Source organism: Thunnus albacares, chromosome 2 (assembly GCF_914725855.1).
Source record: "Thunnus albacares chromosome 2, fThuAlb1.1, whole genome shotgun sequence".
NCBI lineage: Eukaryota > Metazoa > Chordata > Actinopteri > Scombriformes > Scombridae > Thunnus > Thunnus albacares.
This window is the reverse complement of record NC_058107.1, coordinates 16,071,743-16,099,580: the sequence shown is the minus strand read 5'-3', so window position 1 is coordinate 16,099,580 and position 27,838 is coordinate 16,071,743. Positions and strand designations below refer to the sequence as shown.

Sequence of the window (27,838 nt, the reverse complement as noted above, 5' to 3'; positions counted from 1 at the left end):
AGCGCTTAACGAGGTTAAAAAGTTACTCTGTCACTGAGAACATTGACAGTTAAGCAAGGGAGAATGTAACCAGGTGGTAAAATAATAATGTCTACAGGAAATAAAGTCCATGTGGATGAAGTTCTCCGTTGTTGTGATCCGTCTGGGGATGCTTACTTTGGGCAGCAGGGGGCGTGGCTTCACCATTTCATGGAGCAGTATGCCTGCTGAGTTGTCAGGAAATGCTGGGAAAATAGAGGAAGTACAACATAGTGCGCTACTTTTCGTTGGTCATGGCCACTGGTTCCAACGGTGAGAGCATTTATCAAGTATATTATACTGTTTTGAGATTATTTTGGACAAAGCTGTAAAATAGTGGTTTAATGTCGTTTAATGCGCTTATAAAAAGTCACATTTTGTGTGATTGTTCTGGTGGGATTGCAGATGGTTGTGAATGAAAACCTCACACATGCAGAGCAGATTGCTATCCGTGAATTTGGTATGAAACAGTTTGATGATTATTTATGTTTTGCTGTTTTGTATTTTTGCTTGTAAAATGTATAAAGGAGAACAAATTTGTTTTCTTTGTGAAGTGAAATTGCTGCTAAATTTGATATATTTAGCACCGATACTTGAGAGACTTTACAGGCAGTGTGGTGAATACGTTTCTGTGTTCTTCCGTTTATAGGGGTGCCACTGTTGTATTTGTGCCACATTTGTGCCAATTTGTCACCATTTCTGTGATGTGGTATTTGTACTGGAATAGAACTGAGTTTCTTTTTTGTTTATTATTTTTTGCTAAATGTTTCTTTTGTAAATTTGAAAGCCAGGTTTTCAGTGGAGGCCAAGATTTGTTATAAGCTACTCTCCATAATTGGGGAAAACTAAAGATCCCATAAACTAACAGAAAAGAAAATAACCACGAAACAGCATTTGAAGTTGTGTGTTCAGTTTATCCTGGCTTCATAAGAAATTGTCTCAACACAATTAACAAATTGTGTAGTGATGTTAGTTTCCAAGACAACATCATATCTATCAAATTTTCAAATACTTTGTAGTCATCTAGAAAAAACTCATGACGCATGTTACTTACTTACTTTACTTAAGCCTTTTGCTCCTCCAGAGAGCATAGGCTATTGACAAATGTCCTCCACCTCACTCAGATGTTGGCGGTTCTTTCGAGATCTCCCCAGTTGAGCCCACTCCCATACATTTTGCATGACGCATGTAATGTAATAAAAATCTTAATAATCTTAATCTCAAAAGTGCAACAAAGCAGCAACAATAGCATAGGTAATTGACTAAGTAGGGAATAAAATAAACAAGTCTGTAAAAAACATCAGCTTGATGTGACGTTAAAAAGGAGATACATACTCAGCCAGCATCTGACTCTCCATTCAAATGCTTCCAAGTCTCCATTTTAGTTCAGCCAACCAGAATCTGGCCAAGGACACCAGACAACAATCGTTCTCGGAGTGTTAAACATGACTTACAGCTTCTTGGTGCCTGTAAAGCGATCGTACTTTAATGTACTGTATGAAAATGATGTCTGTAGACAGATATGTAGACAGACAAAGTAGAGAGACAAAGACAGATAAAATTTCGGCAAAGCACGATTTCTGGGAGGCTATGACAATCTGTTGACAGTGTCTGTTTGCCCCACTATTCAACCTGAAAGCTAGAGCAGGTAAGTGAATATTGCTGCCTGTCATAGAGTAGTACTACAGATTTATGAGGACACATAAAAGTTTTGTTACTCATTTGCATGGCAGCATTGTCATTCTCTGAAAAGAGATGGCAAAACAGGATCATGTTGAGTGTTCTGACTAATCTGAAAACATTCTTTATCTGAGAGTAACAGCACAAAACTACATATTTCTTCTTATATATGGTAAAACAGTGCAGGGCCTCATGTCCATGGTCTCCCTAGGCCTGTAAGTTGCACCTGACCGCTCCTCCCATCTGCCTGACCCCATCTGTCTCCAGCTTGTCCCCTGGTCAGCGCAGCCCACCCTCTGCCTGCCTCAGCTCTGCATGCGAACAAGTCCAGATCTCGCCTGGGAGGAAGTTGAATGTTTTTACTGGGAAGTTTGGGATTAGACGACCATTGCAGGATTTTCATTCCATCTCTCGGTAGCTGCACTCCAAAGGAAGCCCCTTTTTTTTTCTTACATAAGTAAGCCATGGCCAGTGTGGATTAATGAGCTTTATCCCATACAGAAAAAGCAAACTAGACTGTACGTCCAAAAACTGTAGAACAGAGTGTCCATGGGTCTGACTCTTTTTTGGGAAAAAGAAAAACTCTTCTCTCTGCTGCTCTGTGATTAACTGCTATTAAAAAAATTTTGTAGTACACTTATCTTTTCACTGCTTGGAACCATTTATTAACCAGTGGAATCTGATCCATCAATGTCCATCTTGGTAACCTTGTTTCATTTTTGTTACAGATTTGGCTTGTCACTCAACCTCTGGTAAATGTTTTCGGGTCTATGTTGGTGTTGATGTGAACATCCCAGTGCAGATATCATCTCCAGTTCCTGAGGTTACTGGTATTATCTTCAAACTGTGGAATCTACCCCTGGGTTCATTCACGACCTCCTTATCATGCAACGTGTCTATTTGTAGCATGAGATACATGTGAGTGTGTGCACATATGAGAAAAATGAGAGATGGACATTTCTTTTCCATGTAGGAGACACCCCGGGGAAGTTCCTGTATTTTTGTAACCCGGATGAGAAGCTGTTGATAACATGAGTGTGTGGGCGCCAGCAGGGAAGGTGACATTAGCGACAACTCAGAGGAAGAGGAAGTCAATCAGCAGAGTGAGAGGAGGGAGGACAATAGCTATGTGGCATGAGAGGAAAGCCAAGTGGGGAAAGTGGGAGTATCTGTCTGCAGGTCAGACGCAGGGCTGATGGCAGGGAATTCGGTCCTGTGCCTGCACGTGCATGCTTGTGTGTTCATTTGGGCATGGCGTGTGTCTGTGCATTTAAGTGCATGTGCATTTGCATGCGTGTGTGTCTGTGTGCGCGCACGAGTGGGAGTGTGTGTGTGGGATCGCACAATTGTCTGTTTCGCACCTGGCTGGGCCAGTAGTGAGTCAGCAGTGGTGAGAGGTTGAGCTGTATTCCCCGTCACACAGCGCAAAGTTGTGTTAACCTTTAAGACAAAAGGCTTTGACGTGTGTGGGCTTCTGCTAATCCTGTGAGGAAAGCCATCTGAATGTCATGTATTCTTCTAGCTGCCGTCAAAATCTGATTTAAAATGTGTTTGGTTGAGGTCTCTTGGGAAACCATTCAGCAATTCTGACTGAGTTGTAAGGGCATTTTGGTCACCGAGAGTCTTCCTGTAAAGTGCTGCTCTATTAACTCTCAAGCTCATTCTCATTTTTACTGGCACCTTTCACTCACAGTTCAATTAGAGGGACCCACAGCACAGAGGAATGTGTTCAGTCAAGGCTAGTGCTTCCGAAATGTTCTGCTGCTCTTTGTCTCATATGAAATCAGGATACAGGATATACAAAGACAAAAAAATACTCAGAGCAAACCTTACAACAACAAATAACAAGCACACTTATGAGTCATACTCATCTGTACTTTTAACATCTCTCCTAACTTCTTTTTAACTTCTTAGTTCATTATTTCCCACACCGTGTAGACTTTAAGGAAGATAAGAGTGACAGTGTAAAAAATCTGGATGTCCTCACATTGATAATGTTTTAAAATATCTATTGAACTTAAATTCACTGTCTGGCCAACAGCAACTGCAAAGCATGAAGACGATGAAAGCATGAAGCAGATCACTTGGTTAACAGTTTGTTTCCTTTTTGGTCATTAACCTTGTCAAAGCATATTTCACAGTATATATGAAAGAGAAAAACAAAAGGGTTTTTTTCATGGTCTATTGTATTAAGTGCATTTATTTGAAAGAGGCCCAATCTGTCCTCCAAACATTAGTGAAATGGGATGAGTTCAATAAGCTGACTGCTCTGATGGTCACTGCAGTATGAATGTCTTGTAGGACAATATTTCAGTCCTGCATAGTTTTTGAACACAGAAAAAGATTGCCAAGAGCCATTTCAAGGCAAAAAGGAGCACAAAAAACAAAAGCATGACTTTCTCAGAAGGAAGAAAATGTTCATTTACTTTTTCAAATTCATTATAATTGATTTCAGGCTTAACATTGTAACTCACAGTATCCATCAGATGCAAAGCTGGGAGAATCTCTGCACTGCACAACACAAAAAGATGCAGTATCAAGTATTTCCCCTGGAAGAAGAAGAATGAGTGTCTTCCTGTCAAGTCAGTGAAGTCATCTGGGCTAGTTCATCAACACTTGAAACAACAGTAATTCTACACCTGTAGAAGCGGCCTCTCAAGCTGGCTGTAATGGCATGACAGCTTTCTTTCTTTTTTCATGTGGGCATGCCGTTTCAGTCGAGTCATCCGGAGAGGAAGTGATAAAGTTGCCGTAAGATGACTACATCAAAAGCCTTTAACTTGCTCTAACAGACCGCACAAGTGATGCACAAAGAGAAAAAAAATGATTGAAAGTTTAGGCGAAAGACAAGCCTGATGTCTTGTGTGACGGTGACTAGTACAAAGAAAAGTGACGTCTGATATCCTGCAACATGGACAGTGTTTCGAAAGGCCTCTATGAAAACCTGCATAATGGAGGTACTATACTAAATAGGAGGGATAATTCACACCAGTCTGGAGGTGATCAAGGCATTAGGAGAGTTGTTAGGAACACTACTGTGTAGCTGAAGCCCCTGGGGTAAACTTCTATGTTCAATGCCTTTACTCAGACAACTAAATGGATATTGTGTAGGAGTAGGGATCAGGGGACTGACTATTAAGGCCTTCAAACTAATGTATGATTTTATAGAAATATATAGAAAGAGAAACAAGAGGGCAATCCAGATTTAATTTCAGATTAAAGCATAAATTAGTTAGTCAAATAAAGTAAAAATATCTTCCACAGCTACTGTCTTTTTAGTAAAAAAAGCCCTTTGTGTCTGGACTGACAGTGTTTTCCTGTTCAGCTAAAGTGGAAGAATTGTACCAAAAAGAGGGAATCTGACACTAAAAAGACAATAACTTTGACTTTGACTTAATTTGGATGGCTGAAGCCTCATAGTAGCCTACACTTTTAAATATATCTTTGTACAGATGGAGGAATGTGGATTTTGTCCCGCATCACTTACACTGAAAGTGCATTATGAAGTGATCTCTTAATGGCCAGTATGAACAGGAGGAATGATTACAGTAAGATGTGTAAATATTCATTTGGGCACCTGACTAATGTTTTAAGACAGACTTGAAAAATTGTGAACATATCCTTTTTAATATTTATAGAGCTTAGATTTAACACAATCTAAGTGAGGGTGTGTCCAAACTGATCGGGAAAATTAATCCTGAAGATGTGTCTGACCTGTGGGTGTGTAGTCATAGATGTTTGACAGAGACAGTGATGTCAAGATGAGAAGAAAGTGGAAAGACGCCCAGAGTCACCTACTGCATTGTACACACAGCCCATAATTCCCAGCTACGCCCGTGATGTGCACGCCAAAGACAATCAATCCCTAGCTGCTGCCATCGAGGCTCCTCATTCACAGGGTGAGAAAAGGTCCTGGCTTTGCTTGGCTTGAGGTAAGCAGCATCATAAATTCAATTTTGCAATAACAGAATCCAGGATATCCTGTGGTTAACCACCAAGGCACAGATATCCGATTGTCTAACCAAAAGGAGAACCCACGCCTGTAATCCTGTCGCTCTGATAGATGGAATATGGATGTTTGAGGAGTTTTCAAGAAAACAAGAGTGACTCCAGATGCCCTTTGCCGTGAGGAAAATCACTTATTTAGCTTGCTGACTTGATTCTTGATACCCTTTGCTTGGCAAGTTTGCACTCAAGTACTGCAGGACGTTTATGATTGATTCCTTTGGAACATTTAAGCTAAAATATTCCTATCCAAAATTAAAAATTGACATCTTATACACATGTATCTTTAATACAGCTCACACCATCATCAGTACAAAACAAATGATTCACTTTGAAAAACTTGACGTGTGCTAGCGGGTGTGTGCCTGCATCTGTGTGTGTGTCATGTCCTGCATTGAAACCAACCACCGCTGTGAGCTGAGGTGAAATTTCAGCAGCCGTGTAGGCCCAGCCCCGACTACACAATGAAGACATCCTTAGAGATGGCCTGTGTTTACCGCCGGGTTGTCAGGGAGTCCTCCACAGTCAGGCAATAAGGAAGGGGATTATTTGCTTTGGCTTTGGAAGAAGGCTCTAATCAGATCACTGTGACATGTGAACACACTGTTTGTCCTCCTCGCCACCCAACTCTCTCCATCCCATCCCTGCGTAGTTTCTGTTCACCTTTCACCTTCTCACCTCGGGTCTTCCCGTCATGTTCTACGGTTTCTCGAGTTTTGTAACATGTCCGAGTGAGTGGTGTATGGCAGCCCAATGTGAAAAGCAACAATGAGTGTCACAGATAGATATATATATGTGCTTTTAATGTATTTACGGTACATCAATTAGGAGAACAAAAGCATTTAACAAACATCTCATACTGAAATCCTCCATGTGTAATTGTTTCCTCTCTCCCTCTGTCTCCTATTTGCTGTCCTATTGTCTTCCCTGCTACCCAAGAGGACAAGATAAAGTAGATCGCCCAGGTTGGGGGAATTGTCATGTCTAATTGCCACAACGTCTGCTTTATCTGATCTTACACGGCTGTTATTGTAATGAAACACCAGTGGAGACAAGCCAGGAAAGGTGAAGATTACACAGCATGAGCCATTCATGGCACAATCCATCCCTTCATTGCTCTGGGTTTTCCACACTCTCAGTCCAGGAAGTATAGTGGGGCATGTGAGGGCTGGATGTGGGCTGGAGGATAGCAGGAGTGCTGAGGTAACCACTCTGATAAGTGATGCATCTCTGCGCTGCATTGTGCATTGTGCTTTCGACATGACAACCCCATTGTGAAGATGAATAAAGGCTGATTATTTTGTGAGATGGAAAGCTCAGGTTCCAGCCTGTCGATATTTTTAGAGTGTGATGACTTCAGGATAACTACTAATGTGGATTTCAACACATCTTTAAATGACTACAAGTGATGATGAACATATTATTTCATCACGTCAGTTTTGTTTGACGAAAAGATACAAATCAGTGGCCTTGGTGCACACAGGTATTGCCCACTGCTTTAGCTTTTTAAAGGCAAACCCAGTGAAATTTTCCCTCTGTCTCAGTTATGACGCTGCCCTTTAGTGCCCTCCCATGGTGTCATTGGGTATTGCAGTATTTAGTAATTTTGTGACAGCTGGAAACTTCTCTGAATTACTTTTATGTAACAAAAAAGTCTGGTGAAATTGCTACATGAGGCTAATCAGTAACCTGGTAAAAGATAAATGCTGATACATTTTCAAGTTAAAGACAAACCTTTGCTGTTGCTAAATTACAATTTAACTGATAATTTTCCAAAAAGTAAAGGGGGTTTAGTAAGTGGTTTGTGGTAGTTTAGTGGTTGAATGTAATGGAAAGTAAAAGCGATGGTTTGAATTTTGGTTTGGACCGACTGATGGGTAACACTGATGACTATGAGACTGAGGTTTGTTTACAGACACAACAAAGCTAGACAAGACAAGCATCAGAGGCCTCTCACTTTCATTTTGCTAAAAGGCATCCTTTAAATGACATATAAAATGGTGTGCTAAGTAATCAGATGTGATTTACTGCTTGTTTTATGTGATGATGTATCTGAGTCTCCGCTATATATCCTTGGTGATGACAGTTCACATCAGCTGTGGTGCTTCATTTCTTTGCTTGTCTCAGTCAGGAAGGTTTCTCTTGTTTGGTCCCTCACAGTCTTTAGGAAGGTCATGATGCCTGAACCACCAGTGCCCCTCTCCTCTAGTGCTGTGGGTGCTCTGCTGATCATCTCCCCCTCTGAGTCCTGGCTCTGCTTACGGAGTTGTCGGGCTCGAGCAGCAGGAACTGTGATGAAGCGGCTGACGACATTGATGTGATAGCTGCGCAAAGCCAACAGTCTTGTGACACACAGCTCAAACGCCTGGCTTAACCGCTTGCTGGCCTGCTGCTGGACAAAACTCCTCAGGGAGGGTTGCAGTGAGATAGCCTGGATCAGTTGCTTGTGAGCAGGTGGCATGTAGTCCCTCATGCGGGTTAGAAAGGCACCTACACAAGAGCAGTATCATCACAATGAGTCTTTCTCATTTCTCATTTCTTGCACTGTTATAATCTATTAAAGGGGAAAAAATACCCATCTTACCACTTTTTGTTTCATGATTGACTCCCAGAAGTTCATCAAAGCAGTGCAGAAGGCTGCTCTGTGCAGCACTCCCTCCTGAATACTCCATTGGTTCTATCTGGACCCCCTCGTAAACCAGCCCCCTTGGCATACAGGGGTTGTCTTTCCACCTATGCATGTGTATATAGGCACAAACACATACACACACATTACAAAAGCATGCTCTACTGCCCAAATGTCATGTAACACTATTTGAAACAAAAGATTTCTGTACCCAGACAGGTAGATCCTCATGATGCCATAGAAGACTGACGGCTCCACGTACACTTTAAAAAACATTAATATGCTGGTTAATAGGATGAATTTTAATACATTAGACTTTCACATTTGACTGTATGTTTGAGCCACTACCATGCATCAGTTTGAGTGCCTCTGTCATGTCCTGTATAGACTGGCTGATGTCCTCCAGAGCTTTGGCCACAGCGTCAGTATCACCACACCTGACACCATCGATCACAATGGGAATACTCTGCAACACAGGTTCAATTGCTATGATTTTCTTTGAATTGTCCCATTTAGTTAAAGTTTGACTTTTCTGAAACACATTAGAATACATCGAACTCATTGTCACCCTAAGTGCAGGAACTGCTGCCAGCTCCACCAGCAGAGTGACCATGAAGAAACCCCGGACACTGTCCCCACCTGGGAGGGTGACCAGCAGCTCCAGGTTCCTGCATGACGCAAATAAACCTTTTAGTTGATCTTTCACATGACAGATTGAAGCATACATTGGAATGCTGTAGTTAATTATGTGTGGATGAAAATGAAAACGGACTTACTCCATGTCAAAAGGCCTGGCACAGGAGATATAAAGATGGACATGAAAAAGAAACAGGACACATTTACTGTTTGTGATGGATGCAACCAAACCGCATGCAACTTTCTGGCCTTACCCTTCTGGATCTTTCTTCCTCCAGTTAGCCAATACAGCATCTGCATGGGTGAGAATTGGGGGAAGGCCTAAGCGCTGTGACACCTCCCAGTATGGAACAGCCAGAGTATGCGGCAGCATCTTGGAGGAAGATTTTTAAAAATTAGAAAATCTGTCATTATGCTACTTAGGTGAAGACCAAAGATGACTGCAACCCAACTATGGAGCTGTGAATAAAGTAGAGGCCTGTATTTTAATCCAGATGTTTCTGTTTAGATGTTTCTGGAGTGTGAAAATAAAAACTGAAGATGCAATGTCTGGGATCCATTACACATTTGGAAAAGTATTTGCAAAACAGTCAAAATGCACTGCTCTGGGGTGAGAGGACAGGATCTCAAAGGAGTATATCTCTTGGTCACCCATTTGTGATTCATCCACTGAAAATTGGCTTCAAGAATCTCTAAGACTGAGACAGTCCACCAAACATTCATGACCAAAGAAAGTACATGACCTCAAACACTGAGCAATTCAGTCTTTCTCCAAACTTTTAACCACAGTGTATGCAAAATATGTTATGTTTACTGAAAAATGTGTTTGGTGGGCTCAGTGAATGAGGGAAGGATAGAGTAAATATAACAAAAAGAAAAAGTAGAGATACCTCAACTGTGTCATTCTCTCCCTCCTGCCAGACGTAGCCCATGGTCATAACACTGAGGGCCAGGTGGGCCAGCCGTAACTCTCGGTGTCTCTGCAGAAACTGGCTGCTCAGCAGTGGCATCTGGACAGGGGGGAGTAACAACACTGAACCATGGCTCCATAAACATAGTGAACTGTCCTTGTCAGTTTATTGTCCCCACTTACCTTGTTAATAAGGGGGCGCAACTTGTGTGAGTGCACAAGCTCTGGGACTCGCATGGCAATTTCCATCCATGGTTGGTAGTAAGGTGGAAGCTCTTCCTTTGAATGTGAAGAATCATCATCATTAGAACTGTGTGTAAATGCTGATAGTCGTTTTGTTAGTCTAATTGACTTGGCAAAATGTGATTTTGTAAACACATGCTGTCTGCAGGAATAAAGTTCAATACAAAGCAAACATGTGCAATGCCAAATTTCAACTTCTCTCAGTCAATTTGTCTCAATCAATACCACCAGGCAGGTTTTATAACTGCTAAACTATGAACACAATTTTTAGTTTTCAGAATGAGAATATCACCCAGACACTGTTTCCTGACAATCAGATATTTCATTATGACTACCTGAGCATAGTATAAAAATGTAAAAACTGTAAAAAAAAAAAAATAAAATAAAAAAAAGAGAGAAGAGAACTCATCCATTGGGCTTTATAACCTACCAGAGGCTCAGGAAGGATGAAGCCAAGCTCCTCAGAGACATGGTACAAGGCCAGAGAGAAAGGAGTTTTGGAGTCTGTGGAAGCAGCAGCCATAGAGAAATAACAAAAACTCACAGACAGCAACGCTTCTCTGAATATCTGAATGCTTCAAGAGACCCTAACCTGTGTGGACTCCGGCACAGAGTTCACTTTAAAGCTGTTGTCAACAATGGTCATTGCTTACACAACATTTATCCCTCACTTCTGCTATTGCACAAGTGTAGCAAACCAGTGCTGTGCCTGCGCTTCACTTTGTGAATCATTAAGTAGAAGACTGTTATAACGCTGTCATATTTTAAACACTTCCACAAGCATTCAAAATGAGAAATTGGTTTACCTCGTTCCTATTATTATACCTGACCAACCACTGCTGTATTATAGTGCTGTGCAAAGGATTGCTACTTTTCTCTTTACTTCCCAAAAGCATTTCAATTATCATTTATGTGCTTGTGGAAAAAGCTATTATGGTAGATGATGTGCTTTGCATGTTTTGTGTGTGAAATACTGCGTTGTCATTCCACTACTTTTTCAATTTATCAGGCAGGTACAGTATGTAAAGAATAAGGACTGTCAAACAAAGATATATTTATAAAGCCAGATTTAAAATAACTTAGAGAACTTTATCAATCTTAAATTGTTTTTGTGAAACTGCAGGGGAAAAGTTCCCTGTTTCTTCACTTAAACAGCACTGTGGACTCTCTGTGGCCTCAATGAAAAGAGGCATCATGACCAAACAATAAAAAAAATTGAATCATGAAAACATGAGTAAAAGGGAAACACTAAAGGTTATCACTTCCCTGTCTTCCTCTTTTGTCACAAACTAACACCACTGTTGAGGTTTGTCTCTCTCATATTTATTTATTATTATTGTACAATGTTTTACTCGCTAATACTTGTGTTTCATATTTTTATTGATATTTTAAAGATTCTGCTCATGCAAGCAGCCAACTTACAGTTGCAAAGCTTTAACATATTATAGCTTTTTCTTTTTTCCCATTGTATGGTTGATTTACTGCTTTAAGGTTATTAGAAGACTATTGCTTACAGCACAATTGCTATGACAACATATTATGGTATTACAGTATTATATATTATGTGTTTTTGTACAATGAAATACTTCTGATCAATTTCTATTTTGTTTTAAATGAGATTCTTCTACTTCTTGCACTGCTTCATATGAATGAATATTAGAGAAGCATAAGGAAATTTAGACTGTCAGCCTCACCTGGTGGTGCAGACTGGACATTACAGGAGTTAAGTCAAGACTGTACAGCTTGGATCATTATCATTCAGGCCTCCAGGAGAGAACAAAAAGTGCATTTTCCTGTGTGAACTGGTTGGTGACATTTGAGAAAGCTGACGTGCATCCACACAGACGACATCAAACAGATATACGTGAGATAGAAATCTGTCAAAGTATCTTCATAGACTCATGCTCGTGTAAATCAACATAACAAGTCGAGGCATTTCTTACACAACAACTGCATTGCAGCTTTGGCATTAATGTGTTCTAAAATCCCAAAGTATAAAGGTCAGCTGTAATTTGATCCCCCCGGTCTCAAAGTTAAGATGTACAAACACTGGAGTGCATTGTTAGACTGTGTGAATGACATAGTTCAGAGCAGTGCAGAGTCACGGAGGTAAAAGATAAACATGCAGCCAACCAACTCTTGAGAATAACTCTTGTGGTTTATTGCGGATTTAGCTGTACCTGAACTGCATGCAGTGAGGCTGTGAGGACAGAGGAGTGAGAACAAACTTCACCGACAGTAAAAACTCTTTCTCAGTAGGCCTCACACCATCTGTGCACCATGGCTATCAGTATCTGTGAGTGGTAAGTGGCCTTTTATTTGTTACAGATCAGTCATGGTCGAGAATTGCATCTTTGGAGGTTAATTTATCACTCTAGTGATTTCACTGCTACCAGCTGCTAAACATGAACTAATCTGCCAATAATTGCCAGTGCTGTGTGTGCCAGCAATATATGTGCCATTCTCCTAATCATTAACATCACACCTGTAATCTTGTAACAGCTAATGTTTGATGACCAAGATTAATGTGAATCTAAATGCACACCAACTAGATTGAACTCAGTAACCTGTACAATAGTTGTAATGTTGCATTCATTGATTTTTGTTTAGGTTTACTTTTATTGGAGCCAAATACATTAACATTGTTTTTGTTTCACATATAGAGTAAAAAGCTGCAAACACAGCAGCATCATTGGCCAAAACAATGATGAGATTTTGACAATATGCAAGAAATATCATTTGTAGATGAAATACAACAATGGGTCTGTGTATCACCCTTGTGATACTCTAGTGTTGTGAGGAAAAGGATACGTTTACTGACTGCATGTTGATTGCAATATCTCCATTGGTTTGAAGTAATATGTTTGAATCTTTTGTACAATTATTATACATTTACTGTACAAATCATTAAAGGTAACTCCACCAATCTTACACTAAAAGGTAAGTTAACGTACCACAGGGAGTGCAACACAGCCTGTTAAAAAAGTAACCCTTGATGATGTCATCAGGGTTATCTCAGTGTGGGGTACAGAGACAACATACTTATGACAGTACAGGTTGAAAAGAAAAGAAATTTGTGTTTAACAGGCAGGTAGGATTTAACAAAATGATGTTGCTGGCTGCATTATAGGAGTTGTAGGATACAGCATATCTCAGCTGCCTTGATTTTGGTCCCCCAACTTCAAGGACATTAAATACTAAATAGCTGGTGTAAAAAAGTGACAAAAATACACACCTCAAAAAAAGCACCTAAACTTCTAGTTCATCATATCTACATGGAATAGACACATCTACGTGCACAATGCTGACTATTACAAATCAAGCAATTATTTTCCATATGACCCTAGATTTATTTATTGACTACTTTTCTCCAAATCCAGTCAATTAATTAAAAAATAAAGAGTCTGACTTTCTCAATAGTGACACATTGAGGAAAGGAAGTAATAAAGAGTCAAAATGAACAGTTTATTATCCTAAAATACCTTTTAATCACTTAAACAGTGATTTAATTTGGTATCAGAGAACATATGATTATTTCTATAAAGTCCATTATGACTCATGCATTTCTGTTTTTACAGTGCTGTTGGATAATACAATCACACAGCCAGGAGTGAAATCATCAAAAACAATTTTGTTACTAATTGTGTCCGTGCCATCTTTTTTATCCTCATATATCTGCCATTAATGCAACATATGTGTGTATTTAGGTTCCTGTGTGCACACATGCACAGGTTAATTACTAGTTCCTCCCAGCAGGATCTGAGCCCCACCTGTCATACGGTCAAATAATAGACCCACTGGATGCAACACTATCAATTATCTCTGTAGGGAGCTGATCATTCATGCTGAAGTCTGTATAAGTGCAATACTGTGCACACCTTATGCATGAGGACTTCACTGCATTTTAGCACACTCACAACATAAACATCATGTGGAAAGTTAAATCCAGATTATTTTAAGAAACAGGTTTTTTTAAAAAGCATGTGCTGGACTAGAGGCAGGTCTATCTGAGCTGCTTAGAAGCTGTGGAATGAGATTTATGCGACTTTAAAGTGGATCAGTGTTTTGTAATGAATGGGTTTTTTTCGTCGGTGCCTATTATTAGCTACGGAGGCCTTACAGTAAGTGGAGGTGGTTCCATGACGGGCAGGACTGCAGCTCTGCACCGCACCGACAGGCTTCAGATCAGCCTTCGTATTTTTGGCAAATGCAAACGGACTTATCGCGGGGATCCAGAGGACTTTTCCTAAAACATCTGCGGTCGGCCGCCAATTTTCAAGCCTCGTTCACCTTGCACTGAAGATGAAGTTAAATACGAGCTGCCGTCAGGTGCAAGCCGCATCCGATGGAGCCCTGCTTTTTATCTCGTTCATCGACCAACCCGATGCAGCACTTCCTTATGTTGCGGTAAGGGGGGGGGGTTGGGGAGTGGGGGAGGAATGACACATTTCCTGCAAGGGAGTCAAACTGGTTTTTATTGCCTTAACGCCGATTTTTGCGATGAACACGGACCCAGATAAACAGACTCAAGAGTCAGTGACGGGGTGTTACATAACGTGTAATGCAGCAGAGCCTCATGAATAGTGTCTCGGTGGTGGAGGGACTGTTCGGTCCTTCTGGTAGGATATGCACAATTTCATCATCTTTGTTGTGGATGATAAGTGAGGCTGCAAGGTTATATATATCGGTGGTTTACTGGGAGGATAGTCTGACGGCGTTGTATGGATTATATATGCCTATAATATCTGATATATCAAATGATTAATTAATTCGGGAGTTGCGCAGTGTAGACTGTAACAGGAAAGGGCATATGAATGAGCAACATTAGATGCGGTGTGTCTCTATAGTGTCATACAGGCCCAGCCTAAGGTCAGACTGTCAGATATTTTTGTGTATATGTCTTAATATAGATGAGACCTAGCCTATAGGGATGCCGATTGTGCAGTCAATGAAAGGCTGATTTTATGAATGGCAACAAACTGCAAGTGATTGTTAGGAAAAAAATCATAGTAACCCGTCATACTAATTTCTACAGCATAGTATACAAGAAATCAATCCAAATGCAATAGGCCTATTGGAGACAAATAATGTTTTCTGATTGTGAGACCTTTTGTTGAACAGTTGACCTAATGTTTGGTTTAGTGAAAGGTGGATAAACGGAGGCACCCATGGGTCCTTAGGGAGGAGGGGTGGGGGGTCCAGTCAGGTATATGAAGTCCAGGAGTAGCTGACCTAATTCAGAAGAAGTTGAGAGTCTAAAAATAAATTACTTTTCTAAATTAAGGTGTCACCCACTCCTCTGTTTCCCAATAGACAAAAAACTCTTTCAGAGGGAAAAGATGCTGGGGCAAAACTCAGATGGTGGTCTGGTCATTGAACACAGTTTGATGTCCTGTGTGTTGAGCTGGCAAGCGTAACAATGGGCTACAATGACTCACACTAGCCTCCCATAGTGTAGTAATTATCATGGTCATTTTTATGTGCTATTGTTTGTTGAATAATAATAATAAAAAAAACCTTAATGGTTTAATAGATGGATGATTGTCTGATATAGGCTGTAACACACGGAGACACAGGCTACAGTTCCCTTGGAAACCAGGCCGGGTGCCTAAATCATGAGCCACCATTTTCAACAGACAGAAATAGTCTATTTACCTATTCCCTCCATTTCATTTAATGTGTGGTTCATTTGTGAATGTCAGATTTCTAGTACTTGATGTTTTGATGTTATATATTACAGCTATGATGTTTAAAGGCAAGCTTTAAGGTGGGATTGTTTGGATTAAAATAGAGGAACAGTAAACAATGAAAGGTATTTTTGGCTTGCAGATGGTTGATGGGATTATAGACATATCTGGGTGGGATAGTATCAGCCTCTATATCTATTCATAACAGATTAACAAAACAGTGCATATTTTAAAAAGGACTCTTATCTTTCCCCTTTAAGAAAGTAATTATAATTGTGCAGAAATATGATTCTGCAGCTCTGGGTTTATGGTCCCTTTTTGCCTGCTTGTCCCTTTAAATTTTTTTTTCTATATCAGGAACAAGGACGGGGAACTTGTGAATGGGCACAGGGAAGTCACAAGACCATCCATTGATAGCTCTGCAGGCAGAACGAGCAGTGCAGATGAGGAGAAGTCACAGTGTCTAATATCCACATTGATCCATGTTCCTGCGCTGTTCAGGACGATAGCTTAGGATTTCAGGTGCTGATGCAGCTTCCTGTGCTTCTTTGTGTTTCGACAGGTCCCAGTTGACGGATTCTGATATGGACTATGAGAGGCCAAACGTTGAAACTATCAAGTGTGTGGTGGTGGGAGACAATGCTGTTGGAAAGACCCGCCTTATCTGCGCTCGGGCCTGCAATGCCACACTGACTCAGTACCAGTTACTTGCTACACATGTGCCCACAGTCTGGGCAATCGACCAGTACAGAGTCTGCCAGGAGGTGAGTATGCAAGTCCATGACTTATTGAAGATGCCTGCATGCTTTCAAAATGTGAAAAGATGTTTTTGAGGTTTTTAAACTCAACTAAACTAAATCTGTCCATGAATAAATCAATACATTGTCATCATGTTTACTTTTAGCTTTGTATTAATTAACTAGTGATGGTTAAATATTCATGCATGTGTTATCTCTTATTAGGTATTAGAGCGCTCCAGAGATGTGGTGGATGATGTTAGTGTGTCCCTTCGCCTCTGGGATACTTTTGGAGACCATCATAAGGACAGGCGTTTCGCATACGGCAGGTAAGATATTGTATAATTCTGTGTTAGTCTACTAACATTTTGTCCAGTGCAATCTAATATTAAGGGAATTTGATCTTTCATTTAGGTCTGATGTGGTGGTACTGTGCTTCTCAATCGCCAACCCCAACTCTCTATACCATGTGAAGACCATGTGGTACCCTGAGATCAAGCACTTCTGCCCCCGTGCTCCTGTCATCCTGGTGGGCTGTCAGCTGGACCTGCGCTACGCGGACCTGGAGGCAGTGAACAGAGCACGGAGGCCTTTAGCGAGGTACGCGGATTTGATAGGTTTATGTGGAAATGAAAGGTTTGTTACCTACTCCAATAATAATGCCAGGAATATCTTTGATACATTTTGCTCTTTTTCAGACCTATTAAATCCAATGAGATTCTTCCTCCAGAGAGAGGCCGGGAGGTGGCCAAAGAATTGGGAGTGCCATATTATGAAACCAGTGTTGTGGCTCAATTTGGAGTCAAGGACGTCTTTGATAATGCTATCCGAGCCGCGCTCATCTCACGCCGCCACCTGCAGTTTTGGAAATCTCACCTCAGAAATGTACAGCGGCCTCTCCTTCAGGCGCCCTTCCTGCCCCCGAAACCTCCCCCGCCTATAATCACTGTGCCTCCTCCCCCAACTACCACGGAGGAGCATCCAGTCGGTCTTCTGGAGGACCCACACTGTGCTGACGTCATCCTGGTCCTGCAGGAGCGACAGAAAATCTTTGCACACAAGATATACTTGGCAACATCCTCTTCAAAGTTTTATGACCTCTTTATTATGGACACACAAAGTGAGGAGACTGAAAGGCCCCCTCGTGGTCCTCTCTCTGGTCGAGAGCTGCTGATGCGTGCTGCTAGCTTTGATGTTTGTGAGAGCAGCGATGACGGAGACAGGGCCAACCTGAGAGCCTGCACTAGTGACGGCACATTGAAAGACTCTGAGGGGGGCCGACGGGGCAGATTGCTTTCCTCGTGGAGTCGAGCTTTTGTCAGCATCCAGGAGGAGCTGGTGGATGATCCAGTAACATACAGCCCCAGGCCAATGACAGTAGTGCACATGGACCAGTCCATGCAGCTGGGTCCTTTTCGAGCAGTACTTCGCTACCTTTACACAGGTCAGCTGGACGAGAATGAGAAAGAGCTAATGCACATTGCACACATTGCTGAGCTGCTGGAGGTCTTTGACCTGCGGATGATGGTGGCAAACATACTTAACAATGAAGCCTTCATGAACCAAGAAATCACCAAAGCCTTCCATGTACGCCGCACAAACAGAGTCAAAGAATGCTTGGCCAAAGGCACCTTTTCTGGTACATGAAAATCTGTTTGTTCATTGTGTTGGTCTGCTTGAAGTAGAGGAGATGCAGATGTACATTAATAATTATCAATGCACAAAATCCAAAGAACTTTAAATAAGTGTCTCACCTCTGTATTACAGATGTAGTATTCAAGCTAGATGATGGGACGATCATGGCCCACAAACCTTTACTCATCTCTAGTTGTGACTGGATGGCAGCTATGTTTGGCGGGCCTTTTGTGGAGAGCTGCACCAAAGAGGTGAGTCAACCTGCATCACAGGTTTGTTGTGCTGTGAAATAAGACTCATAAGAGCTTGTGTACAGACAAAATGCAGTACATTTATTCCACAATGTTCATCATTTCGAGTGGCATTCTTATTACCGGTCGATTTATAAAACAGCAGCATTTAAAATTTAATCATTGTATAATTACACAATGCACACCAGTGCAGCAAAGATCAATACACACACTGACCCAAGTGGAGCAGTGAAGTATGTGGTCTGTGTGCAAAGTATAATTTAATTAGAGGATTGTAAACCTGTGGTAATACAATTACTCTGGCTTCTGTGATCCTAACATACTGTGGTTCGTGAGCTTAGTTGCTGTTTTCCTGCCTCACCAGATTGGAATACTACTGGAAAATAATACATGTAATACTTTTATAGCTTCTTAGTAAAAAAGAGACTGTTGAATGTCAAATGACCAAAAATCCTACGGCTTTCCAAAACTATTTTTAGTTTGTGGTTGCTAATTGATAACTGAATTTGAAAATGTAAAAGATATCTTTTTATTTTATTTTCATGACCTTGTAAGTGAAAAGGAGATCTCACCTTGCCTTTTTTATTAAAACAACAAAAGCCTTGTGCCCTTAGGTCATGACTGTGTCACGTGTCTGTTTCTAAGGTGCTGTTTCCCAACACAACTCGCAGCTGTATGAGGGCTGTGCTAGAATATCTCTATACGGGGCGGTTTTGTTCTCGGTCTGACCTGGATGCAATGGAGCTTATTGTTCTTGCCAATCGTCTTTGCCTCCCCCACCTGGTTGCACTTACAGGTATTACATTTATCATAGTTATTACCCGCTTCTGTGGATAAATCACAGGATTGTGTTACATAAGGCCTTTGTTTGTGTTTGCAAGTTAATGCCTAGAGTAACTAGCTTTAATGTTTCTTTCAGAACTCTACACAGTAACAGTATTGACGGAGGCGGCGATGATGGGGGCTGACATTGATGGAGATGTTCTGGTGTATTTGGATATGGCCCAGGTACTGTGACCTGTCAATCATTTCAAAACAGGACTGGCAAAAGCACTTATATAATGCTTTGGCAAATTGGATTTTTATTTATGAGGGCATCTCTCAGGGAGAACTGCTCTGGTAGCAGAAATAATCTTCACACCTAGACAGTGGAGCCAAAGAAAGAGTTTGTCAGAGTGCAAGTCAGCTAATTGGCAAAATGAATGGCAAAAGATCTCTGTTGCTGAAGGCATTTAGGACATCTCAGCACTTTAGGCTATATCATCCTTCAGACTCAGATGCGCTTCTGGTTCAGCTGCATTTTACGTCATTAGCAAAGTTGGTGGTATTTTGCTGTAGTGTTCACCACTAAAGCACAAAAATGAAATGTGAACAAAATGGTAGGGGCCTGAAGGTGGCTCCTGTATTTTTTAACTAATCTTGAGGCCCTCTCTTGTGAAGGGGCCCGGTGTCCAGGGCCCACTAGCATGTTAATCTGGCCCTGGTCATATGCAGCTACTTTGTCAATCTCAACTATACTTTGTCAGCTTTAACTGTGCTTCATCTGTTGCCATACTAATATTAGCATAGCATGCTAACATTAAGGTCAACAATAGCTGATGAGCAACAGCAGAAAAATAATGAACTAATTCATTGTAGCTGTTAAAGTACGGCTGATATTTACAGTGAGCACCACATTGATAAATTACTGCAATCCCACAACAGCAGTGCTTGTCAAGTACAAAAAAAATTTTCACAAATGCAAAAATGAATATATATTGTATCTTGACAGTTCCACGGTGCTCAGCAGCTGACTGGCTGGTGCCTTCACCACATCTGCACCAACTACAACAGTGTGTGCCGCAAGTTCCCCCGAGACATGAAGGCCAAATCTACAGGTAACACACATGTGATCTGGCAGCAAACCAGCACAAACAACAGAATGGTGACCTTCAGTACCCTCTCACGTATAGTCAACACCTGCCAGACATACGGTATGGAAACAAAGCTACTTGAGTGCTACAGTACAGTTCATGAAGCCCTGGATTTGTGTGTATTGTGTGGCCCTTTGGGCACAGCATGACACAAAAACATCTTTAATAGGCTTTAAAGAAAGTTGGCCAATTTAAATTAAATCGGCAAAAGCAGATTAAGTTCACTAGACCTATTCTGCCTCAGTAAGACTCATATTTAGTTTTAAGGTCGTCATAAACAAAAATAATTATTTCATTAAATAGTCAAGGGCTATTGAAGTTGATGGTTACTGCCTACAGTGTTTTACTTAAAATAATTTGATTTCACTGTCTTTCCTGTGTCCATATTTAATCTTTTTAATGGATGGAAAACATTGGATTAATAATCTAAAATGATTTTTGTATTATCTGAAAACATTGGATTAATAATCTAAAAAGATATTTGTATTATCTGGTTCTTATATTGCTCTCTTTTCTAAAAGAAAAAAAACAGCAACCAAAAAACAACTATGTATTGCTTCACTAGACTATAGACCCAATCTATAGGATTTATAGTGTTATAAAATCAGTAATGAGGAGGAAGGCAATTCCATAAAATGGCTCCTCAACACACTTCCGTGTACGCACATCTTTATGAATGTTGTTAATTTTATACAAGGAATTGATGTTTTTCTTTTACATTAAAATATAATTTTAATGGAATAGTTTGATAATGTTGGAAGCTTGTTTATTTCCTGGTGGAGAGTTACTGTACATGAGAAGATTAATACCACTGTCATGTCTGTACAGTCTGTAATATTAAGCCAAAGGTAACAAAATCCGCCTACCAGCACCTTTAAAGCTAATGAGTTAACTCATTATATCTCTCTTTTTTTTTTTAAAACGATACAACAACCAAAGTGTAAAAATGACACACTGTGGTTTTCGTATTATTTCTTGTCGGGGCTGAGTTACTTTATGGAGTCTCGCTCCTGGTTGCCTTGCAACCTCTCTGTGATGACAAGACTCCAGGAAGTCAGTGTGCCCGGCCAAAAAGAATTTGTAACCCCTGGACAGAACCAGGCTAGCTGTTTCCCCTGTTTCTATTCTTTGTGCTAAGCTAAGCTAACCAACTACTGGGAGTAGCTTCATATTTACTGTGCAAACATGACAGAGGTATCAATCTTCTCATCCAACTCTAGGCAAGAAAGTGAACAAGTGTATTTCCCAAAACTATTCTGTTTCAAGGATTTATGTATAAGATTTCTTTCATAATGTATTGCTGGGACAGAAAATACTATAGGGTAAGAAAGTAAATATCACTAAAGTCAATCTCATTAACTGATATGTGCTGGAATTTCCAACCAGTTTAGTGTTCAGAACACTGAAAGCAGTTCATATTCAGTGCACAGGACAGCTCTGGGCTATGTGGCTGCGACTCTTTTTTCAAATTCCATAAATGTGTTTTTTCTGACGCAGAGAACCAAGAATACTTTGAGAAACATCGCTGGCCACCAGTGTGGTACCTGAAGGAGGATGACCACTACCAAAGAGCACGTAAAGAGCGTGACAAGGAGGACTACTTGTACCAGAGACGGCAATGTAAACGCAAGTGGCTCTTCTGGAACCTTCCTTCTTCCCCAAACTCGAACTCTCCCTCTTCTGGTTCATCTGCGGTCATCTGAGCAAAGTGGTAAGGCCAAGTCCACTCTGGAGATCAGTGTGGGTGCGAGTTGTAAAAGATACAATAGACGAAGTACACCCCAACTATTCAGGCACACAGTTTCTCCTCTTGTTTGTTTGCCTCTGCAGTCAAACGGCACTCCTCCAGGTTTGCAAGGTCAGCTCAATCTGGCAGTGAAAGTAATACGTTTTGTTCCTTAGATTTTTAGGCTGGTGTACATGAGACTCAAACCTCAGTGATATGAACCTCACTAACAAATGGCACAGTGTAACTGGCGCAAATAACAACTCATATTGATTGTTATATATTCCACCATCTGAGTTAAGTTTTTAAAATAGGACTCTGCTGGCACAGAACTTTCCACCTATGATCATAATTCTCATCATTTAACCTGAACTGATAACCAAGTGCTGCTTATCAGCTGCAACCAGCAAATCAACACAGAACTCAAGTCTCAGAGATATAACACTTTGCCCTTAAGTGTTTGTACAATCTACCAAACTATGTGTACAGTATGAGCTCATCAACAGGATGTAACAATGGTATAGCATGCCAGGAATCAATTGTTGAAGTCATTTACACTAACCATGCTGATTATGATTGCGTCTCCAAAAATGAAACTACTGGCAAGTTCAGCTCCTGTTTATTTTTGTACAGTCATTCTGTTTTTGAACGTCTGTGTACAGCTTGCACGGCTAAGAGTGATGTGAGTCAGGATACACTCCGCATTTACATATTGTGATCTTGTGATTTGTGGCCTCTTGTCACAAAAGGGCTTTAGCTTACATGAATGCATTCAGTGTCCCGAGACACAAGAGATCCCAAGTCAAGGAAAATATCTGTGTTTTCTGTAAAATGCCAGCAAAAACAGATCACTATTATTGCTTATGTTTTGCTTAATGAGGCACACATCCGGAGTCCTTCAATTTGACTTTGAGTGGTTTTATCAGCTTGATCACTGTCACCCTGGAAAGCAACACATAATCACACATCAGATGTATCCCATTACCAATAGCAACATTTCTGGAGCTGAAATGACCACATGTACACTACCATTCCTCTTGTGACCTGTCACTGGTGGTGATTTGGCCTTTAGAGATTTATCTTAGTTGATCAGAGGACACCCCCTGACTGTCTGCAGTTGGCTATGTAAGACTTGTACATGCAGGAGGCTTCCTCATGCCTGGGTGAAGTCATCCATATTCTTCTACACACCTCCAGCACTTTCTGGACTCTTCTCCACAGAGACACACAAGAACCTCCAGTAGCAGCATCCTTGCGCACGGCACTAAAGACACTATAGTGTCATGACACGCTGCGGCAAATTTTAAAGGAACTGGGGAGGAAACAAAAACGTACTTAAAAATGTTTCAAAAGAGTTGTGAAGAGGTTTAGATCAAATCATTTTTCTTGATTTGTTTTGCACACCTCACAGTATATGTTCAAGATTGTCATCTGCTGTTGTTGTTGTTGTACTTGATTGTAGGATGGACTGCAGCATTATATGGATTTGTAAGCCTGGTGCTCAGTGAAGATTGGTAGTATTGTAAATTGTACAATATATCAGATGAACTGCAAGTAACTTGCATTACTCTAATGTGCAGTTACCCAATATTGTGCACTGCAGGCAGTGAGCAGAATAGTACAGTATTACTGAGTAATACATATACTGAACATAGACTTGACTAATCTGACTTGCATTTAGTTACTGTGCAGCTACACACTGTTGTTGAAAAAACCTGAATATTCATTGTGCTGGCCTCCAGTTACACCTATTATATACTGTAGTATACATGCAAATTACAGGCAGTTCAAATGAACAGTTGATTAATAGTAAAATAGGATTACAGTTCAAAGTAAAGTAGACACATTTATATAAATGACATTACAAAGATTTATGGTACAGCCATAAAACATCTCACTATCAAAACAGTAAAATATGATTGCTTTGCTTGCATTTGCTTTTGCAGCATATGTTAAAGAGATGCTTGCTTTAATCCTGCATATGATTGGTTATTCTTTTCCATACGGTTTTATTACGGATATTTAGAGCCCAACAAAGAGCTAAAAACGATTAAGTGGTATGAATCAGTTCAGTGACGAAACCAATTTCTTGCTTGTATTAACTTCTGACCTAATAACCACACTGCATGAACAGGGCTCGCCAAAATAGATGAAGTTTATTCATCGTCATTTAAAGTGTAAGATATAGATAAGTGGTGGTGCTGGTGCTCTAAGCAGTAGCTTTAAATTATTCTCAATTACATTAACCTTTGTCTAGTGCTAATTAAACATAGGAGCTGTCATTTTGAATATCTTATTTGTTCCAAACTTTTGGCATACATGGTCAGACATTAGGGCCTCCAGGAGCATTGTTCTCTTTGGTAACCTTCAGAGCATGTTTCTGAATGTTTTCATTTATCGGACTATCTGACTAATAAGTAATAATGTCCAGCTGTGACTCCACATAGTCTATCATAGTAATAGTTTAACAGCAGGAGTGTCTATATTGTTATAATTTGCCTTGGTGGTGTGATTGATGAACATAGACATACATTTCATTCCTCAGTGCATTGCATTTCTCAATGAATCTTCTGCTGATGTTTTACATCAACAACACCTCATGCCTTAATGTACAGTGTAGTGTATGGTATCGAATGTAAAGTAGTGTTACTGTGGTTACTAGTTTGTTTGCTATATGTTAAGTTACCATGGTGCTCTCAAGGCTGTGCGTGTATTTGTAAATATATTCCATAATTTGGATGTAAAGCAATCGGCGTGCGTTTTGAGGAGTCCAATGAGTGTGCTTTAGTTTGAACACTGTGTAGGGTTTATGTCCTTATAAAGCTGTAAAAGTGAAACTAATTAAAGACTCTGACCATCAAAGCCACAGTAGAGTAGACTAACTTAATGACAAATCATCAATTTGTGACATTAACCATCAAATGAATGCAGGGATTTCAAATTTGTTTCATTCTTTTAAAGTTGCTTTTTGCTAATTAGCTCCAATTTTGGAGTCTGTATAATTACAAAACGTTGAGATAGTGTGGCCATAGGAAGTTAGAACTCAAAATTGTAAATATAAATTGTGTGATGACTTGCAATTCAAACTAGCAATTGATATGAGCTACTGCATAGTTTAACGTAGATACTGTTTTTTGTACTATGCATACTGAAATGTCTGACTTTGAAACTACAAACTTGCACTGCTTTGTAGCACCAGGTTCTATTCAAATTGCATTAGAGGGTTATATCAACATCATTAGATAAGTAGACAACATCAGGTAAAAAAAAATTTAAAAAAATAAATAAAAGATTAGATCATAAATTACAAAGAAGTTGTCACTGGGGCCCTTTTCCATATGTTTGGGTGCTAATATCACCGCTGCAGAGAAGCACAAACCAAAGGGAGCTTTAGCAGCACCAGGATATATATGCTGCACAATCACTACTGCATAGTTTAAGAGGCCTTGTTCAGAAATGGTTGAAAATTAAATTTAAAAAAAAAGAAAAAAAACTTGAATGTTTTCTCAGTGTTACAAGCCTAGATGACATTTTCCTTAGTCATCAGGTATTTTTGTTCTCAAGAGCTGTTTTTATTGTTTAGGAGCTGTAAATATGAAATTCTGTAGCATGTGTTCTTGAAAATGTGTAAATAATATTTACTAAATAAAAAAGGAGCAACATGTGCAGTTTGTGTATCGCGCCGGTGTCTTTTTTAAAGCCTTTTTAGTTGTCATATGAAACTCTTGCAGCCTTCATGCGTCAGTAGGATCCTGCAGTGCGCAGAGGCGGCAGCAGCTGAACCAGAAAGAGAAACCTGCAGCAAAACACAACACAAGTACACAACTTCAGAGCCATGGTAATGTATGAAAAATGAATGTAGCTACCCTCATGTCAATGTAGAAGACTGCAGTCCGTATGCAGTTTAATATTATGTCAGCTGTCCGTCTGCACGAACACTTGGTAAGTTGTTACCGTGTCGACATGTGAAATAAATAAACTGCATAAATAAAAACAAGCTAAAACCAGCGAAGGAAACTTAAGCTAATGTTTACTTAATAAATATCCTTCACGAGTCAAGAGAGAACTGTGTCATTTTAAAATATAGTTTGTTAACAGGAGATACATATTTGAGACAATGTGTATTGCACTGTCTCACTAAGTGTAGGCTACCTATTAGCTATTAAGGAAATATAATGACGCATTAGCAACAAGCGAGACCTTTTTTCAGTGTAGCGCGTGCCTCTTCCTGTTGAGTCCGAATTAACGCGCGTGACACAAATTTAAAAAGAAAAATAATAATTATTAATATTAATAAATAATTATAATAATAATAATTTAACAGCGACATTGGCTGTAACAAGAAATAGACTAATTAAGATGAATATTTAAAAGCAAACTTGGATTTTCATTATGCTGATGTGTCACCAGTAGTATAACAAGTGTGGGCGGGGTCAGGTGTCATTATAAACTGACTGGCAGTTGGAATAGATACATACGTTTCAACTCGTCATAGCAGCACAATATATATAAAGTCTGAAGTAAGAGTACCTCAAAGCTGTGGTTAAGTACAGCTCTTCAACTGCTGGAAAACATATTTCATATGTAATGTTCGTGAGCTTTACACAGAAACACAGAAAAAGGTTTTCCTCACTGTAATCATTCTTCCTGTTCATAGTTGCTATTAAAAGACCCCCTTCAAATGTGCTTTCAATGTAAGTGATGGGAGACAAAGTCAACAGTCCTCTGCCTGTGCAAAAATGTACTTAAAAGTTTTGTCTAAAGCTAATATGAAGCGTCAGCTGTCCAAATGAGTCAAATCAAGTAGATATCTTTCAACATTAGAATCTTTTTAGTGCCAAAGTCTGGTCTGATTTTGCTTAGAAAAAGAACAATAATATTTTTTTTAAAAATTAAACATTTCCTGAACACAATGTAAATGCAGCCTAAATATCTATTGAAAAGAAGTACACCTTGCCTCTAACCCAACACTGCTGTTCTGCAGGCTGTGCTGGCACCATTTCTGGTGTTATGTGCCTGTGTTTTGGGGTTTTACCGTGTGGAAGCAGCACCAGACACCATGAGCTCTCTGGATTCCTCTTTTTGCCAGTAAGTAACCCATAATGCCTCAGATAGGTACTAATGTACAAGGAAAATCATACACAAAAATAAACATGGCAAAGACAGTCACTAAAGCTCACTCAATATTGTACTTAATCACTTCATGCTCATGACTTAGAACCCTTTAAAAGGGGCACTCCACCAATTTATACGTGAAGTTCAGTTTATTCATCATGAAGAGTACCACCCAACCTGTAAAAACATGTTGTATAATGTCTTCTATGTCTGTTGTGTTTTTGGAGCTTGACCCATAAAAGAGAGTTGAAGTCAGGATCTTTCTACCTCTACTGGTGGAGGTTTTTACCATTCTTTTAATCATCATCATCATTATTATTATTATTATTATTATTATTATTATTACATATTTTAATTACAATACAATACAATTACAATAATCACTGGAGTGCCCCTTTCAATAAGCTGGCTGTAACCTCAAATCTTGGTCTCAGGGTTTTAGCTTGTTGACTTTGCCTTCAACACAGAATTCAATACAGAATTGAATAGACTGAGTCTCATCTTTTACTCCTCTTCAATTAAGTGGCGGTCTAGAGGTGATCTATCCGGGGCTGGACATCGACAAATGCCTCATAATTCCAAAGGACGGGAAACTCAGAGAGATGATCAGCACAGTTTGGAAAGCCCCACAGATTTACTTCTCTGCAGCACATAAG

At 40.0% G+C, this 27,838-nt stretch overlaps 2 protein-coding genes and 1 long non-coding RNA gene across 7 annotated transcripts; 2 read left to right on the top strand and 1 right to left on the bottom strand.

The window, feature by feature from the left end:
• Window positions 1-213: 213 nt before the first annotated feature.
• On the top strand, window positions 214-9,331 carry LOC122994155. The gene is made up of 4 exons (XR_006406523.1): window positions 214-291; window positions 8,717-8,806; window positions 8,904-8,993; window positions 9,244-9,331. It is a non-coding gene; the product is annotated as an uncharacterized LOC122994155 (long non-coding RNA).
• On the bottom strand, window positions 6,492-14,493 carry ido1 (indoleamine 2,3-dioxygenase 1). The gene is made up of 11 exons (XM_044368691.1): window positions 14,409-14,493; window positions 10,549-10,622; window positions 10,059-10,154; window positions 9,856-9,975; window positions 9,220-9,338; window positions 9,106-9,120; window positions 8,898-8,997; window positions 8,678-8,795; window positions 8,541-8,592; window positions 8,288-8,436; window positions 6,492-8,193 (listed from the first exon to the last, which is right to left on the bottom strand). Exons 1-11 carry the CDS (start codon window positions 14,458-14,460, stop codon window positions 7,796-7,798), a joined length of 1,293 nt encoding a protein of 430 aa, XP_044224626.1. The 5' UTR covers window positions 14,461-14,493; the 3' UTR covers window positions 6,492-7,795.
• On the top strand, window positions 11,981-27,838 carry LOC122994127 (rho-related BTB domain-containing protein 2-like). 5 transcript variants are annotated; one of them, XM_044368655.1, is made up of 12 exons: window positions 11,981-12,421; window positions 16,368-16,569; window positions 16,768-16,871; window positions 16,957-17,142; window positions 17,241-18,181; window positions 18,310-18,428; window positions 19,074-19,224; window positions 19,348-19,436; window positions 20,200-20,305; window positions 21,839-26,009; window positions 27,052-27,155; window positions 27,706-27,838. In XM_044368655.1, exons 1-10 carry the CDS (start codon window positions 12,399-12,401, stop codon window positions 22,042-22,044), a joined length of 2,127 nt encoding a protein of 708 aa, XP_044224590.1. In that variant the 5' UTR covers window positions 11,981-12,398; the 3' UTR covers window positions 22,045-26,009; window positions 27,052-27,155; window positions 27,706-27,838. The 5 variants fall into 5 exon arrangements, with proteins under 5 accessions (XP_044224590.1, XP_044224581.1, XP_044224600.1 ...); XM_044368646.1 differs by lacking the exon at window positions 11,981-12,421 and adding an exon at window positions 13,550-14,525; XM_044368665.1 differs by lacking the exon at window positions 11,981-12,421 and adding an exon at window positions 13,550-14,525 and having other exon boundaries at window positions 16,163-16,569.